This window comes from Lactuca saligna, chromosome 4 (genome assembly GCF_052625555.1).
Source record: "Lactuca saligna cultivar CGN05327 chromosome 4, ASM5262555v1, whole genome shotgun sequence".
Classification (NCBI taxonomy): Eukaryota; Viridiplantae; Streptophyta; class Magnoliopsida; order Asterales; family Asteraceae; genus Lactuca; species Lactuca saligna.
In genome coordinates this window covers 279353603-279368186 of record NC_136420.1, presented here as the reverse complement: position 1 = coordinate 279368186, position 14584 = coordinate 279353603, and the positions used below count along the sequence as shown (strand labels likewise).

The 14584-nt window shown below is 36.8% G+C and overlaps 1 protein-coding gene across 1 annotated transcript in view; it reads left to right on the top strand.

The window, feature by feature from the left end:
- LOC145039166 (putative methyltransferase PMT24) overlaps nucleotides 1-14032 on the top strand; it is a 39840-nt gene extending 25808 nt beyond the window's left edge. The window contains exons 5-8 of the mRNA XM_078987275.1: nucleotides 12752-12926; nucleotides 13030-13302; nucleotides 13392-13586; nucleotides 13659-14032. Of these exons, the coding sequence (XP_078843401.1) occupies nucleotides 12752-12926; nucleotides 13030-13302; nucleotides 13392-13586; nucleotides 13659-13884 (869 nt within the window). The 3' untranslated portion in view covers nucleotides 13885-14032. The remainder of the gene's footprint in view (nucleotides 1-12751; nucleotides 12927-13029; nucleotides 13303-13391; nucleotides 13587-13658) is intronic.
- Nucleotides 14033-14584: the final 552 nt, after the last annotated feature.

Here is a 14584-nt window from a genome sequence, read left to right as displayed (position 1 = left end):
CTGTAGGCATCCGTAGATGTTCATCACCCACTGTTGCTAACAGATGGGTTCCGGAATGGTTAGTCCCGTACGTATATCCCGAGGTACTGTGGGATAGAGGCCCATCTAGGTATCTCGAGGTACTGGGGATAGGGTCCTGTCTAGATATCCCGAGGTACTAGGGATATGCAGGAAGATTTAAACAGAAGGTACTAATAAATCATCCTCGCAATTCGAGATACAAGTATTCATCTAAATGTACATAATTAAGTGTATCTACGTAAAGGTACTCATGTAATGCGTTCAAGTACGCGTATTCATGTATCATGTAAGTATATGCAAACGTACTCATGTATCATGTAATCAAATGTAAAGGTACTCATGTATCAGGTAATGTACTGGTATAGACTCATGAATGAACTGACTCTTGTGTGTTTCCTTGTAATAGGAATTAAGTTTGATATCTCCAAATTATCCCTATGATAGTTTGCTGGAAGGTAATTGGTTGTTTAAGTAGGTTTATACTCTCTTACTACTCAAGGGTGTGATAAACCAAATGAAAACTGTAAACTATAACATTCATACATATATAAGAATATAAGTGTACATGCATAGTTTAGTTCAATAATGTAAAATGGTTTTATAAGACCTCTTATGGGTTTTTGAACAATAATTAACAATGACTTGATGTCATTTATAATATATATTTCAAAGGTAAAACAATTGATAACAATGCGTTTTTAAGATTTAAAACCATTTCATGCATCACATTTTGTAGTATGTGAAATATGTTAAATGACAAACACTGTTATAAAATACATAATAATGATTTAATAACATGTTTGTTTCTACTTGTATTCCCCCCCCACCCCCACCCCCCCTTTTAAAGCATTTAAAATCATTTAAAACATTGATTAGGGGTATGAACTCACCTGTAGTTGGTGATTGGAATGAAATGAACGGTATCGGATTGCTAATTGTCAAGCGAGGACTTGTGAACACACTATGATCCTAATGAACATATAATCACACATATATGCACTCAATTAGACACAATTGACTAATTGATAATGTTTAAGACATCCTAGGCATAATAAACACTTTATATAAGTATTTTAAGCCATAAGGATTGCATCTAAGCTATTGTGGGACAGGGTATTTGTGTTTAGGGTTACCAAAGGACCCTATGTGAGAGTTTACTCTCTATTAACCATCACACATGGAGTTTACGGTTTTAAACTCTTGAGTTTACGGCCGTAAACTCCCAAACATGTGTGTTTGGTGTGTTTTGAAGTCCCAAATGCTTTCTAGAATTATTCTAACTTAGTGGCTAAGTCCTTGGAAGGGTTTAAGGTCAAGAAGTACTCCAATTAGGAGTTTACGGCCTCAAGGCCATTCCCTTAGAGTTTATGGCCGTAAACTCTAAGTATGGTGGGTTTTTGTTGTTTTCAAGTCTCTTGCATTTGAAGGATATGTTCTAGACAATTGTTTAAAGCTAATGAGAACCCTAGGCACACTTTGGTGCCATTCTTTTGAGTTTACGGCCCAAGAGCATTGTCTTGGCCGTAAACTCACTTTGATGAGTGATTTTTATGTATTTAGGTTCCTCATTTTTGTGGGAAACAATTCCATGAAGGGGTCTAGGGCTTTAGGTGTCTTGAAGACACCCTTTTGTCCATTTCAATGGAGTTTACGGCCTAAGCTTCTCTTGGGCCGTAAAATCACTTTTTTTTGTGTCATTTGATGTGTTTAAGACCTTATGCTACTTGGGAAAATAGCCTAGATACAATCCTTAAGTCCTAGTGTCGTCAAAACACCATTTGGTGTTAGAATATGGAGTTTACGGCCTAAGAGAGTTCTGGGCCGTAAACTCCCAATCTTGGGTGGATTTTGGCTTGCTTTCTTGTCCCTAACATGCATACATAAACATCTAAGGCCTTATCATAACACAAGTGTCGGTTTTGGCTTCGTTTCAGGAGTTTACCGCTCAAGAACACCTCGAGGTGTAAACTCCTAGATTTCATGTTTTAGCCTTCTAAAACATGTTATAGACACGTATAAAGCTTTCTAACAATACTATAAAGAGTTACTCATGTTTTGGTATAAAAACCCGAAGATCCGTCAGAGAGAAAATGGCTTTTCTCCAGTCGGAAATGTGAATAATGAATGATTTTGGTTTAGAAATCTATTTATAGTCCTGAGATATTTTGGCAGAAAATATTTTTATTCCTGAAATGATCCCTAATAAATTAGAGTGTTGGAATAATTGTGTTGCACCAAACCCTAGTACACCCACTCTCCTGATATTTTCTGAAGTGTAAACCCTGAATTTCTCAAACTTATGTGAAGAGTCTGAAAATTAACTGTGACTGCTACTACTTCTATTGAAGTGATATAGTTTGTACAGAATGGAAATTTCGGGTTGTCACACAAAAGATATGCACAAAATATACAACCGAAACATTATCTGAGAGAAGCGAAATAGATCGAACTTTCGGTTCATTTTTGTTCCAGAAAATTACGGAGCAGAGATAGACAGAGCGGTCTGTCCATTTCTGTTCCTTAAAATTCGAGAGCCGAAATAGACCGAGCGGTCTATCCATTTCGGTTGTCTAATTTTTAATGAGAGATTTGAAGATTCGGTAGTGACTCTCCTTCCATCATTCCCAAGCCTTGTAAGATTTTGTTAAATGTTTCTTCGGGTAAGGCTTTAGTAAAGATGTCAGCCAGTTGATCAGCAGATCGAACAAAGTGAACTTCCACGTTTTTGTCTTCTACATGGTCCTTGATGAAATGATACCTAAGTGCAATGTGCTTAGTTTTTGTGTGTTGCACTGGATTATGAGTCGCAGTAGAGAGGAATCTTTTTCATACTTAACCCATAGTCTCTTAATTGAATTTGAATCCAAACCACTTAAGAGGTACAAGATGCAGCAACGATGTATTCAGCTTCGGCTGTGGATAATGAAACGCAGGTTTGTTTCTTAGATTGCCAACTCACAAGTTTTCCGTCAAGAAATTGGCATGAACCTGTAGTACTCTTTCTGTCCAGTCCACATCCTCCTAGATCAGCATTAGAAAAGACTTGGATGAAGATTCCTGATTTAGCAGGATACCAGAGACCGAGAGATGAAGTTTTCTTCAGATATCGAAAAATATTCTTCACAGCAAGCATGTGAGGTACTCATGGATTGCCTTGAAACCTGGCATAGTAACAAACAGAAAACATAATATCTGGTCTACTAGCTATTAGATACATAAGAGACCCTATCATTTGTCGATAAAGTGTTATGTCCACAGCAGGTTTCTCCAGAGATGGGGTTAGCTTAGTGTCGAATGCCATAGGAACCTTCACTTTTGAATCACCCTTCATTCCAAATTTCATTAGTAAGTTATTGGTGTATGCCTCCTGGTTTATTAAAATACCTTCTGGTCCCTGTCTAATATTCAAACCAAGGAAAAAGTTAATTGGACGCATTGCGCTCATTTCAAATTTAGTCTCCATCAACTTCCTGAATTCAGCTGTTAACCTAGGATTCGTGGAGCCGAAGATGATATCATCAACATAAATCTGAACAATCATCAAATGTTCGCCTTCCTTCTTACGAAAGAAGGTTGGGTCAACCGAACCTTGTTTGAATTTTGACATTTTTAAGAAGCGAGTTAGTGTTTCATACCAGGCTCCCGGTGCTTGTTTTAGCCCATAGACAGCTTTATCTAGCACATAGTAGTGATCGGGGTATTTTTCATTCACAAAACCAGGAGGTTGTTCAACATAGATGATTTCTTCTAATTCTCCATTCAAGAAAGCGCATTTGACATCCATTTGGAAAACATCGAAGTTCTTGTGAGTAGCATATGCAAGAAAGATTCTAACAGATTCCAACCTTGCTACTGGAGCAAAGGTTTCTTCATAATCTATCCCCTCTTCTTGACAATAACCTTTTACAACCAACCGAGCCTTGTTACGAATGACATTTCCCTCCTTGTCCAGCTTATTTCTAAACACCATTTCAGGCCGACAACAGAGGCATCTTTCGGTGTGGGAATCAGCCTCCAAACTCTGTTGCGTTTGAACTCATTGAGCTCATCCTGCATTGCTTGAACCCAATCAGAATGATCAAGTGCAGCATTTACAGTTTTCGGCTCTATCTTGGAGATAAACGAATTAAACATACAAAATTCCATTTTAGAGAATAATGCAGTTTGTTTCGCCTTCAATTGAGACCGAGTAAGAACACTTTTGGAAGTTTCACCAATAATTTGCTCTTTGGGATGGTCGTTTGTCCATTTTACTAATGGAGGATAGCTTAGATCATATTCTGGATGCAATTCAGCTTCTACTTCTATTTCAACATCTGACGGATCACCTTCGCCTTCGTTAGTAGAACTATCACTTACTTTTCCTTCTCCCCCTCGACTGGCGAAGTGAAATCTCTGTCATCATCAGAGTTTGTATTGCTTGTTGAAGTGGGTGTCTCCCCCTCGATTGGATTTTCACTTGTGATTTTTGGATCAGTTGTATCTTTGTCATCTGTACTTTAGATGTTAGGGATGAACTTGGATTCTCCCCCTCAACAGGAACTTCAGTTGTCTTTGGAGTGGTTGAGCTCTCCCCCTGCAACGTTGAAGCTTTACTTGGAGAGCCTTTGGATGACTTAGGACTTGGTGGTTCGCTTTCCATCTCTTTAGTGGTTTCGTCTATGACCTTCTTGAGATTATCTACTTTGTTGTCAGCTGTTGTTGCCTCCGAATGAATTGCTTTTTCTGGTTCATCGAACAGCCGAATGTATTCCTCAAACCGATTGGATATTGGAACCGAGACCTGTCCAGATTCTGGGAATATGTCTCCTAAAGCATTGTTAGTCCTTTGAACCTTCTTCATATAATTGTCATTAAAAGTGACATAATAAGTTTCTTCAATTTTTCTGGAACTCTTATTCAACACCCTATATGCTTTTGATGATAGAGAGTAACCCAGAAATATGCCTTCATCAGCTTTAACATCAAACTTATTTCGGTTCTCTTTAAAGTTAAAAATAAAGCATCGTGAACCGAAAATATTGAAAAATTTGACGTTCGGTTTCCTATTATTTAAGATCTCATAAGGAGTTATGGAGAATCTCTTGTTGAGCAAAGACCGATTCTAAGTATAACAAGCAGCAGCGATGGCATCAGCCCAGAAGTATAAAGGTAGAGAAACGTAACTGAGCATGGTTCTGGCTGCTTCACATAGAGAACAGTTTCGTCTTTCAACAATCCCATTCAGCTATGGTGTATAGGGGGCCGAAAAATTGTGAGTTATCCCCTTATCAACTAGAAAGTATTCAAAGTCCTTGTTCTTGAATTCTAGTCCATTGTCACTTCTGATGTTTCTGACTATCTTCCTTAATTGCACTTCCACTTGCTTGATGAACACCTTCAGCTTGGGAGTTGCATCTGATTTCTGTTTAAGAAAGAAAACCCAAGTGAAGCGGGAAAATTCATCTACAATAACAAGAATGTACTTACTTCCACCGATACTATCTATAGCAGAAGGTCCACACAAATCAATGTGTAACAGTTCAAGTGCTTCCACTATCTTAGTATTGATGCGTGTTGGGTGGCTTTTTGGGCTTTGCTTACCCATTTCACATGTTGCGCATAAATGCTCCTTATCGAACTTGAGAAGAGGAAGGCCTCGAACATGATCCCCAATCACCAATTTGTTGATATCTTTGAAATTTAGGTGTGATAGACACCGATGCCATAACCAGCTTTCATCAGTGTTTGCCTTTGACAGAAGACAAATAGTTGGTGTCCCTCGTATTGGATTAATATTTAAAGGGTACATCTAACCCTTCCGCGCAGATTTCAGCAAAACCTTCTTAGATTGTTTTTCGATTATCTCTGACCCCTCATCATCGAATGATACCTTCAAACATGTGCCCACAACTAATTGCGATACACTGATGAGATTGTGCTGCAATCCCTCTACATAAGCCACCTTTCTGATTGAGAAATCTCCATTAGTTATCATGTCGTATCCTTTGATTGTTCCATAGGAATTGTTTCCAAGCTTCACAGACCCACCATCTTTCAGGGTCCGAAACTCCCTTAGCTCCTCCTTCCTTCCTGTCATGTGACGCGAGCAGCCACTGTCTATATACCATTCTTCGTCAAACTGCTCGTCACTGATTATCTGCAAATTTAAGCAGATTTAGGAACCCAAAGTTTCTTGGGTCCTGGTGAGTTTTTTTACAGAGAAAGGAATTACAATAGAAGTATCAACCAATAAGTTCGTTTAATTATAGTTGTTTGATCTTTTCTTTTAATGGTATACACCTTGATTTTTGATTTATCTTCTTTAAATTTTAGTGTATCATTTGGTGTTGCTTTTGATGGTTTAGTGTTTTTCGTTTTGATTCCTAGGTTTAGTTGAGGATTTCTTATTTTCCTTTTTAGAATCTGATACCAGCTTTCCTTTTCCTTTGATGTCCTTTAAAGAATTTGTTTTATCTTGGGACTTGGAGGTTCCATAACTAGGATTAGAATCGAATATGGTTTTAGGACCGAATCTGGGTCGAGGACCGAAAGTGGGTTCAGGACCGAGACTAGACTTTCGGTTCTGGGATTTGGAATAATAGGAATTTGGACTAAAGCTTTCCTTCATCTTTTCCTTTCCCTTATCCATGGATTCTTTCGTGGGAATCTCATAGTTGGGATTTTGATAATTCCAATGCCTTTTACATTCATTCAGATTCTTGGCGTATCGTTGATTTCTCAGGCGTTTCTGTTCAGCTAGCTCCTTCTGAGATTTGTGAACATTGAAGCTTGCCTTTGGTTTCTCTTTCTAGTGGGTTGCCGGTGATTTAGTTTGAAATTTCGGTGCTTCCTCTCTCTTGAGCAGAACTTTCGGTTCTTCCCTCTTGATAGGAACATCAGGTTCAACCATCGGTTCTTTAGGAACATCTTTGGTTCCACTTGTGCTTGAAATATCAAAACTGGAGGGTTTGTTGAGGGGTTCTGGTACGTATCTACCCTTGACTCTCCATGTGGTTTTCTCAGATAGTCCCACAGTTTCGTCTGCGTTATCAATAGGAGCAAACCATAAATAGTCTTTGTAACCTACAACATTATCTTCGTCAACTATTGTTCTTAATTCTGCCGTCTGCCTTTGAGTTACTCTAGTCGTAGCATAAACCTGATTTGCCACGGTCTGGACCTTTTGATAAACCAAAGCTTTTTCCTTGAGTTTTGGTTTCTGTTCTTTTGACAGACGAGCAAACTCAACCGAATTTTCTGATATTAGAGGTTTTTCACTCTCGGTTTCATTTTTCATAAACTTAGAACAATCAACCTCATCTTCTACTGAGATTTCACTCATCTTGCTTTCCGCATCAAATTCAAACGAATTATCTAAGTTTATTTTATTATGCTTAACAATTTTAGCATTTGACAAGTCGAATGTTTGTATAGTTTCAGTTTTAATCTTTAGCCTATCATTTTCATCTAAGATATCTTTTAACATACTTTTATGTTCCTTAGAATCGATGAAAGTTTCTATCTTATCCAAACCTAACCTATATGACATTGACGTTTCTTCAGAGGACACTTCTGATTCACATTCTGCTATAACTTCATCTTCTTTAAATTCAAGAAAGGGAAAAATCATCTTATAAATTTTCTTACCAATTTCACAATTTAAATGTAATTGAGCAATATTAGTATAAAGACGATTAGCAATCAAACAAAAAACATTTCTTTGTTTTAATAACTTTAAATTGTCTCTTTGCAAATAAATACTTTCATCCCTAGCCCTAACTAACTCTGTTTCCTTCAGCTCAATCTAGATTCTCCTCTCCTCACTTTTTAAAGACACCCTGCCGAGTTGGTCAGTTAGGTTAGAATTTGCTAAGCGGGTTTGCATGAGGCTACTACTTAGGTTAGAGAATTTAGAGTTTAGTTCATTTAATTCTTCTTGATAATCAGTTTTTGAAATTTTAAGAGACTCAAGAATAGAATGTACCTTTTTGATCAATCGATCGCAGACGTTGATCTTCTCACTCACTAGCTTGGCCGCAAAACACTTATTTTCAATTAGGTTCAGCTCCGAATCTGCACTCTCGGTTGATGGACCAGCAGTGACGATAAAACATTTTCCACCCGAACCTTCATTCTTTGCCACATACGCCTTTCCATGAGTGGGTCTTCTAACCTCTTCGTCTTCAGAGTTAGTTGACCATACTTCTACGCCACCGAACTCATCTTCCTCAGCATTCTCCTGTACGATTAAGGCATTCATTGAGCTGTTGGATGCCTTTTTCTTTTTGACTTCTTCTAATTTGCGCATATAATACGCTTCGTCATCTTCACCCTCTCTCTTCTCAGCCATCTTTCTCAACATGCAATCTTTGGCAAAATGGTTTTTGTCGTGACAATAGTTACAGTCGTATCCGGAGTCTCCTGCGAGCTTCTTCTCCTTTTTCTCTTCATCCTTTTGAGAGGATACTTTCGGTTCATCCTTCATCTTCTCAGAACTATAACTTCCCTTCCAGTTTCGGTTCTTGTTAGCGGGAAATTTTCTCCATGCGAATTTCTTTGGATTTGTGATCATCAAGGCATATTCCTCACTTGTAAGCTCGCACTCTGACATGTCTAACTCTTCTTCTTCTTTTTCAGCAGTACTTTTTCCTTTAGAAACAAGAGCCAACGATCCCATACCAGAGACCACTTTCGCTTCCTTAGTTACAACACTTTCATGGGACTTCAGTATCCCTACTAGTTTCGCCAGCGAGTACGATTTGAATTGTTCATGCGCCTTTACAGTGGAAACCACAGCTATCCATTCTGGTCTCAGCCCATTCATGAACGTTACTTTCTGCTCGATCAGCTTCCTCTCTATCCCATGCTTGATCATCCTACTTAAGAGATGATTGAACCGATCAAAGGTCTGCACAAGCTTCTCTTCAGGTTTCTGTTCGAAAACTCAAAATTCTGATAGTAACAGAGTTTGAATGGAGTGTTCCAGATCTTCATCAGTTGAGTAAAGTTCCTTCAGCCTATCCCAGATCTCTTTAGCAGTTGTGCATGAACCTACAAGCCGAAAGGTGTCAGATTGCAGGGCGAATCTTATCATCCGCATGGCTTTTACGTTACACAAGATCTTGTCCTTCTCATCCTGTGGCATCTTTTGAACATCTGTCACCAACTTGTGATAATCTTTTTGTATCTTAACAGTTGTGTTTGTCTCTGAATGTACAAACGGTCCAAGAGTGATAGCTTCCCAGATGAGATAGCCATTGTCTTCCGATCCAACCACGTAATCTTGAAAGTGATGATCCCATACTTCGTAGTCTTGAGTATAGAGTATAGGTACTCTGGTTGTTGATCCGATGCTATTTGAGATGTTAATTGGGTTTGTATGTGAATCTTCTTGAGACATGGTGAGCTGCTCAGAATCAAACCTGTAAACTCGAGATTAGGGTTTTATCAAAAATAGAGTTATTGTCGATATGAAGACGACGACTTCTATTTATACGATAAAAGCGGAAACCCTAACGAATTATGTATACAGAAGGAATGTGTATTAATCACACAGTCTCCTGCTCTGATACCAATTGTTAGAACAAAGTTCTTTTAGGATCGTATGATTTTAAGCAAGATACAAAATAAGAACGTAATAAGAACACAAGTATTGCGCTGAATATGTCGAATGATTAATGCAATAACACCTCAGAAGAGCTCAATAAAGAACTTCAATCTGTAGAGGCGTTTAGGGTTACAGAAATCAACGTAATGAAAAACTTATCAATATACACATACATGCATGCATATATATACTATAACCCTAACAATTAATCCAGATAACTACGTAACTAATCTAGATAGACACGGATGGATAGGCCCAATCTGGATACAAAATACTTAGCCCAAGACGCAACACAAATATATCCAACAACGATTAACCCCTATCGCCTTCTGCTGATATTGTCACCACAAGTGACTATAATGGATCCTCTATTTAAAAATGCATTAATAATTCCAAACTCACCTCCACCAGTAGTTGTTTTACCAACAGCACCTTCGGTTACTCCTGATACTCCGTCTCCTATCATGGTTACTTGTTTTTTAAGCATGTGTCATCAAGCCTAAACATGTAATGAATCTTTTAGCAGTTGATCCTACTAGTCTTCTCCATTCTCTACTTGCACCCCTTAATCCTAAAGGTTTTAAATCTGCCTCTAGGAATCAACATTGGTGCGATGCAATACATGAGGTATTAAAGGTAACTTATTAACACAAAACATGTACTATATTTCCATGTCCCAAGCACTCTAATACTCTTGGCTCAAAATGACTTTTTAGAACCAAATATAAGTCAGGTGGCTCAGTTGATCGATATAAAGCACATCTTTTGGCACATAGGTTTTCTAATATTCCAGATTTTGATTTTCTCACACACCGTTAGTCCAGTTGTCAAAGACACAACTATTCGAATGGTACTCTATTTTTTGTTAAAATTGATGGATTATTCATCAGTTTGACGTAAAAAATACTTTTTAGAATGGGCATATGACGAATATTGCTTTTATGGAGCAACCATCAGGTTTTGAGGATTCTTGCATCCTGATTATGTTTTTCGTTCGAATAAGGCTTTATATGGACTAAAAAAAGCCCCCGATGCATGGTTTCAACGTCTTTGTATTTTTTGGTGCAATAAGGTTTTATGTGTACTCGTTCTGATACCTCCTTGTTCATCTTCAGCATGGATGTTGTAAACTTTACTTATTAGTATATGTTGGTGATATCATACTTACCTATAAGAATGAGTCTGTTATACATCGCTACTTTGAACGTCTACATCAAGAATTCACTATTAGAGATTTAGGGAAATTACATATCTATTGAGACTTGAAGGTTTATACGAGTGATTGTGTGCTATTATTGAGCAAAGGTCATGATATATTAATCAGGTTGATCTTCTTGATACTGAGGTGATGTTTGTTTTTTAGAAGTGAAAACGGTTGAAGTCTGCAGAACACATCTACAACCATCTGCAGTAGAAGAGGTGGATCAAACAGTTGCAATTTGTAAGAAAGAAATTTGTTTGTTTTTTAATCTTTGCAGACTGCTGCAATAAACTGAAATTAACTATACAATAGTTCAAAATAAATCTAAAGAAAAAATTTATTTAGTTTAATCATATGCAAATCAAATATAAAGGTCATTGTGATGATATGATTTTTAAAGAAGTTTATATAAAGAATTAAACATAATATTTGCTAAATAACAATAAATAAAATTGTTAATTTAGCTAAAAACATGTTCATTTTTATTAAAAATTTGAAGACAGTGATTATTTTCCGATTAACTTCAATAAATCTGATAATTTTAATCATTAACTTTATAATCTATTAATTTTTAGTTATAGACTATATAAAACAAAAATCATTTATATGAAATTTATCAAATGGTTTTGAAATTATGTAAAATATATTAACATAATAATGTTGTTGAAATAAAAATAAAAATACATCTAAGTTGGATGATATAACTTAAAGTAAGTGGTAAGTGGTTTAAAGATGATGGTCCAGTGATGCGCCACGCAACACATACGCAACAGTTTTTAAGTTAGAAGTCTTATAAAAAAACAAACAACTGTGAAAGGTCAAGTGGTATGCGGCGTAACAAAAAGTGGTCAAAAGTGGCTTTTGTGAATAAATAAACAACACCTAAACCAATTTCTACTCTTCTTTGTACGAAAGATGTATTCTAGAGTACATGCATACCATTCTTAGAACCTACTTATTACCAGTCTTTGGTTTAAGCTCTTAAATATCTCACTTTCGCTCGCCTAGATATGTCTTATGTTGTCAAATAAGCCAATCAATTCCTTCATTCTCCAACAACTAATCATTTTCAATTGGTTAAACGAATTTTAAGTTATGTTAAGGGCAGCATTAGTTACAACTTAAACTTCTCTTGCTCAACAAAGTCATTGTTGGTCGTCTACTCTAATGCCGACTGGGCCTGTTGCATCGAGACTCGTCGCTTTACCTACGGTTATTCTATCAACCTACATTATAACACTCTATTTATGAATCTGAATATCGTGCAATGGCAAAGTGCAATGGCAAACGAGGCTGTACAAATTATTTGGCTAACCCATCTACTTTGTGACCTCAATGTAATGCCTGCGGATCGTCCCATTTTATTATGTGAAACTCAAAATGCCATTTTTCTTTGTCAAAATCTGATTACACGCAGAACCAAAGACATTCATATAGATTATCACTTTGTATCTGAGTTGGTATCTTCTGAAAAAACTTCCACAAGGTTTGTGCTACTAATCCACAAAGTTTGTTTCTACTAAGCTTCAAGTAGCTGACATATTCACCAAATAGCTTTTGAGACGGCTCTTTGAGGAAGAACCACATATCACTTTTATTATTGAACTGTTTTGTAAATGATACACTAGGAATCCTAGCTAAATATTTATAATGAAAAACAAAAATATAAATAAATAAATAAAAACCTAGCAACGATTGGACCAATCCCAAACACTCATCCCTTCCATTTCATCATTCAAAATTTTTTCTTTGATCTGGTCGGATTATAAACTCACTCAGATTGTCAATCCCAAATAACACTCTAACATTGCACATGTAATTATATGATGTTGTAATATCTATATAATGTTTGTAATTTCTATTTATTTATCCAATATGCAATAAAGAGAAATTTTCCAATCCTGAAATAACTTCAATAAATATCCTAACCCTACACTTAGAGATGTCTGCTTTAACGGTCGCAATGTGCTGGAAGCTTGTCACCATCAAGAAGGACAAACTAAATGCAATTAGTGTCGCGATCTACCACAAACCTGACTCAAACGAATGCTATGATATAAGAAAGAAGCAGCAACCTCCCATGTGTGAACTCAATGACGATCCCGATGCTGCCTGGTATGACTTCACTTTTGAAGTTAATGCATCTTATTTTGGATAATCAGACGGAGTAATGTCAAACTTAAACTCACATGATCTGGAATTATGTTATGTTTCTTAGGCACGAATCTCTACATGCATGCATGCACGAGGTGCCGATGGGGGAGACATACAGAGGTTCACATTGGCCTGAGGAATGGCCAGACCGAGTTCAAAAGCCTCCGTACTGGTTAAATGAATCCCAGATCGTGATTTCTGGAAAACGAACAGCAAACGACTTTATAGCTGATTATGAGCATTGGAAACAGGTGATTAGCAAATCATATATGAGTAAGCTTGGGATTAACTGGTCCAGTTTACGAAATGTTATGGACATGAGAGCTACGTATGGTGGGTAAGTGTTAAGACCAATCACTCGTCTTTGAAACTTGCCTATTCCTGTGATCGATGATCAATCCCGAAGTATTTAACCAATGTTTACAGGTTCGCTGCAGCAGTTAAGGACCTAAATTTATGGGTACTAAATGTCGTGAACATAGATTCTCCTGATACGCTCCCGTTAATATTTGAGAGGGGTCTCTTTGGTATTTATCATGATTGGTGTGAGTCTTTTAGCACATATCCTCGAACTTATGATCTTCTCCATGCAGACTATCTGTTTTCCAACCTGAAAAACAGGTGATTTCAGTTGATAAATTTTGCATAGGTAAGTTAACCGGTTATTACATGAACTCTGATATGTTTATGTAGGTGCAAGATTAAATCTGTAATGGCAGAAGTTGATAGAATTTTAAGACCAGGTGGAAATTTGATCGCTCGGGATGAGTCCAGCATGATAATGGAAATTGAGAAACTACTGAAATCACTACATTGGGAAGTTAATTCAACGTTTACAAATAAGCAAGAGGGAATAATCAGTGGTCGAAAGTTGATCTGGAGGCCAAGCATATACACAGCTCCTTTTTTATTCGAATGAGCTTCCACAATCTTAAATTAATATAATGCTCCTATCTGGTGAAGACATGAAGAGTTATACGTAGAGGATAACGTATATTGAAATACATGTTTTCTTCTAATTGATTGTAGATGGTAGTGTGACTGAATAGGTACTAGGTGATCTTTGGTTTAACAAGTATATATATTATAATTTGCTAAAATGAAAATGCGGAATTAAACTTGACTAGATAATAGTTTTCACAAGTTAAGTGAGTGTTCACGAGAATAATCAACTAGCTACATATTTTCTCAAACAGAAATAGACTAATAAAAAACGAATTAAATTTATATATTTTTTGGATATGTTAATACACTTGAAAGTAGGTAAAATTAGCTAGCAATTTGAATGAAAATTTTTCAGCCGACTCCTTAATTCCAAGGGATAATGACTTGAGCTAGTGACGTATTTTAGCTTTTGGTCACCAAAATTATTTTTCGTGCTTTACTAACCCTTGAACTTGTTGAAATGTGTATATTATATCAATATGACAGGTAATAGTGGGTTTTGGAGGTTTTCGGCGTTTCTTCCGGCCAAACATAAATCTTCCGGTCATCTTCTTCGGTCAAACTCGATTTTCCGATGTTATTTCCTCCATATGCGATTTTGTTCCAAATTCGTGGTGTTTTTGCTCATCAATCGCTTGAACTCGGAAATCATGTTCAACCTTTCGACCCAAAAA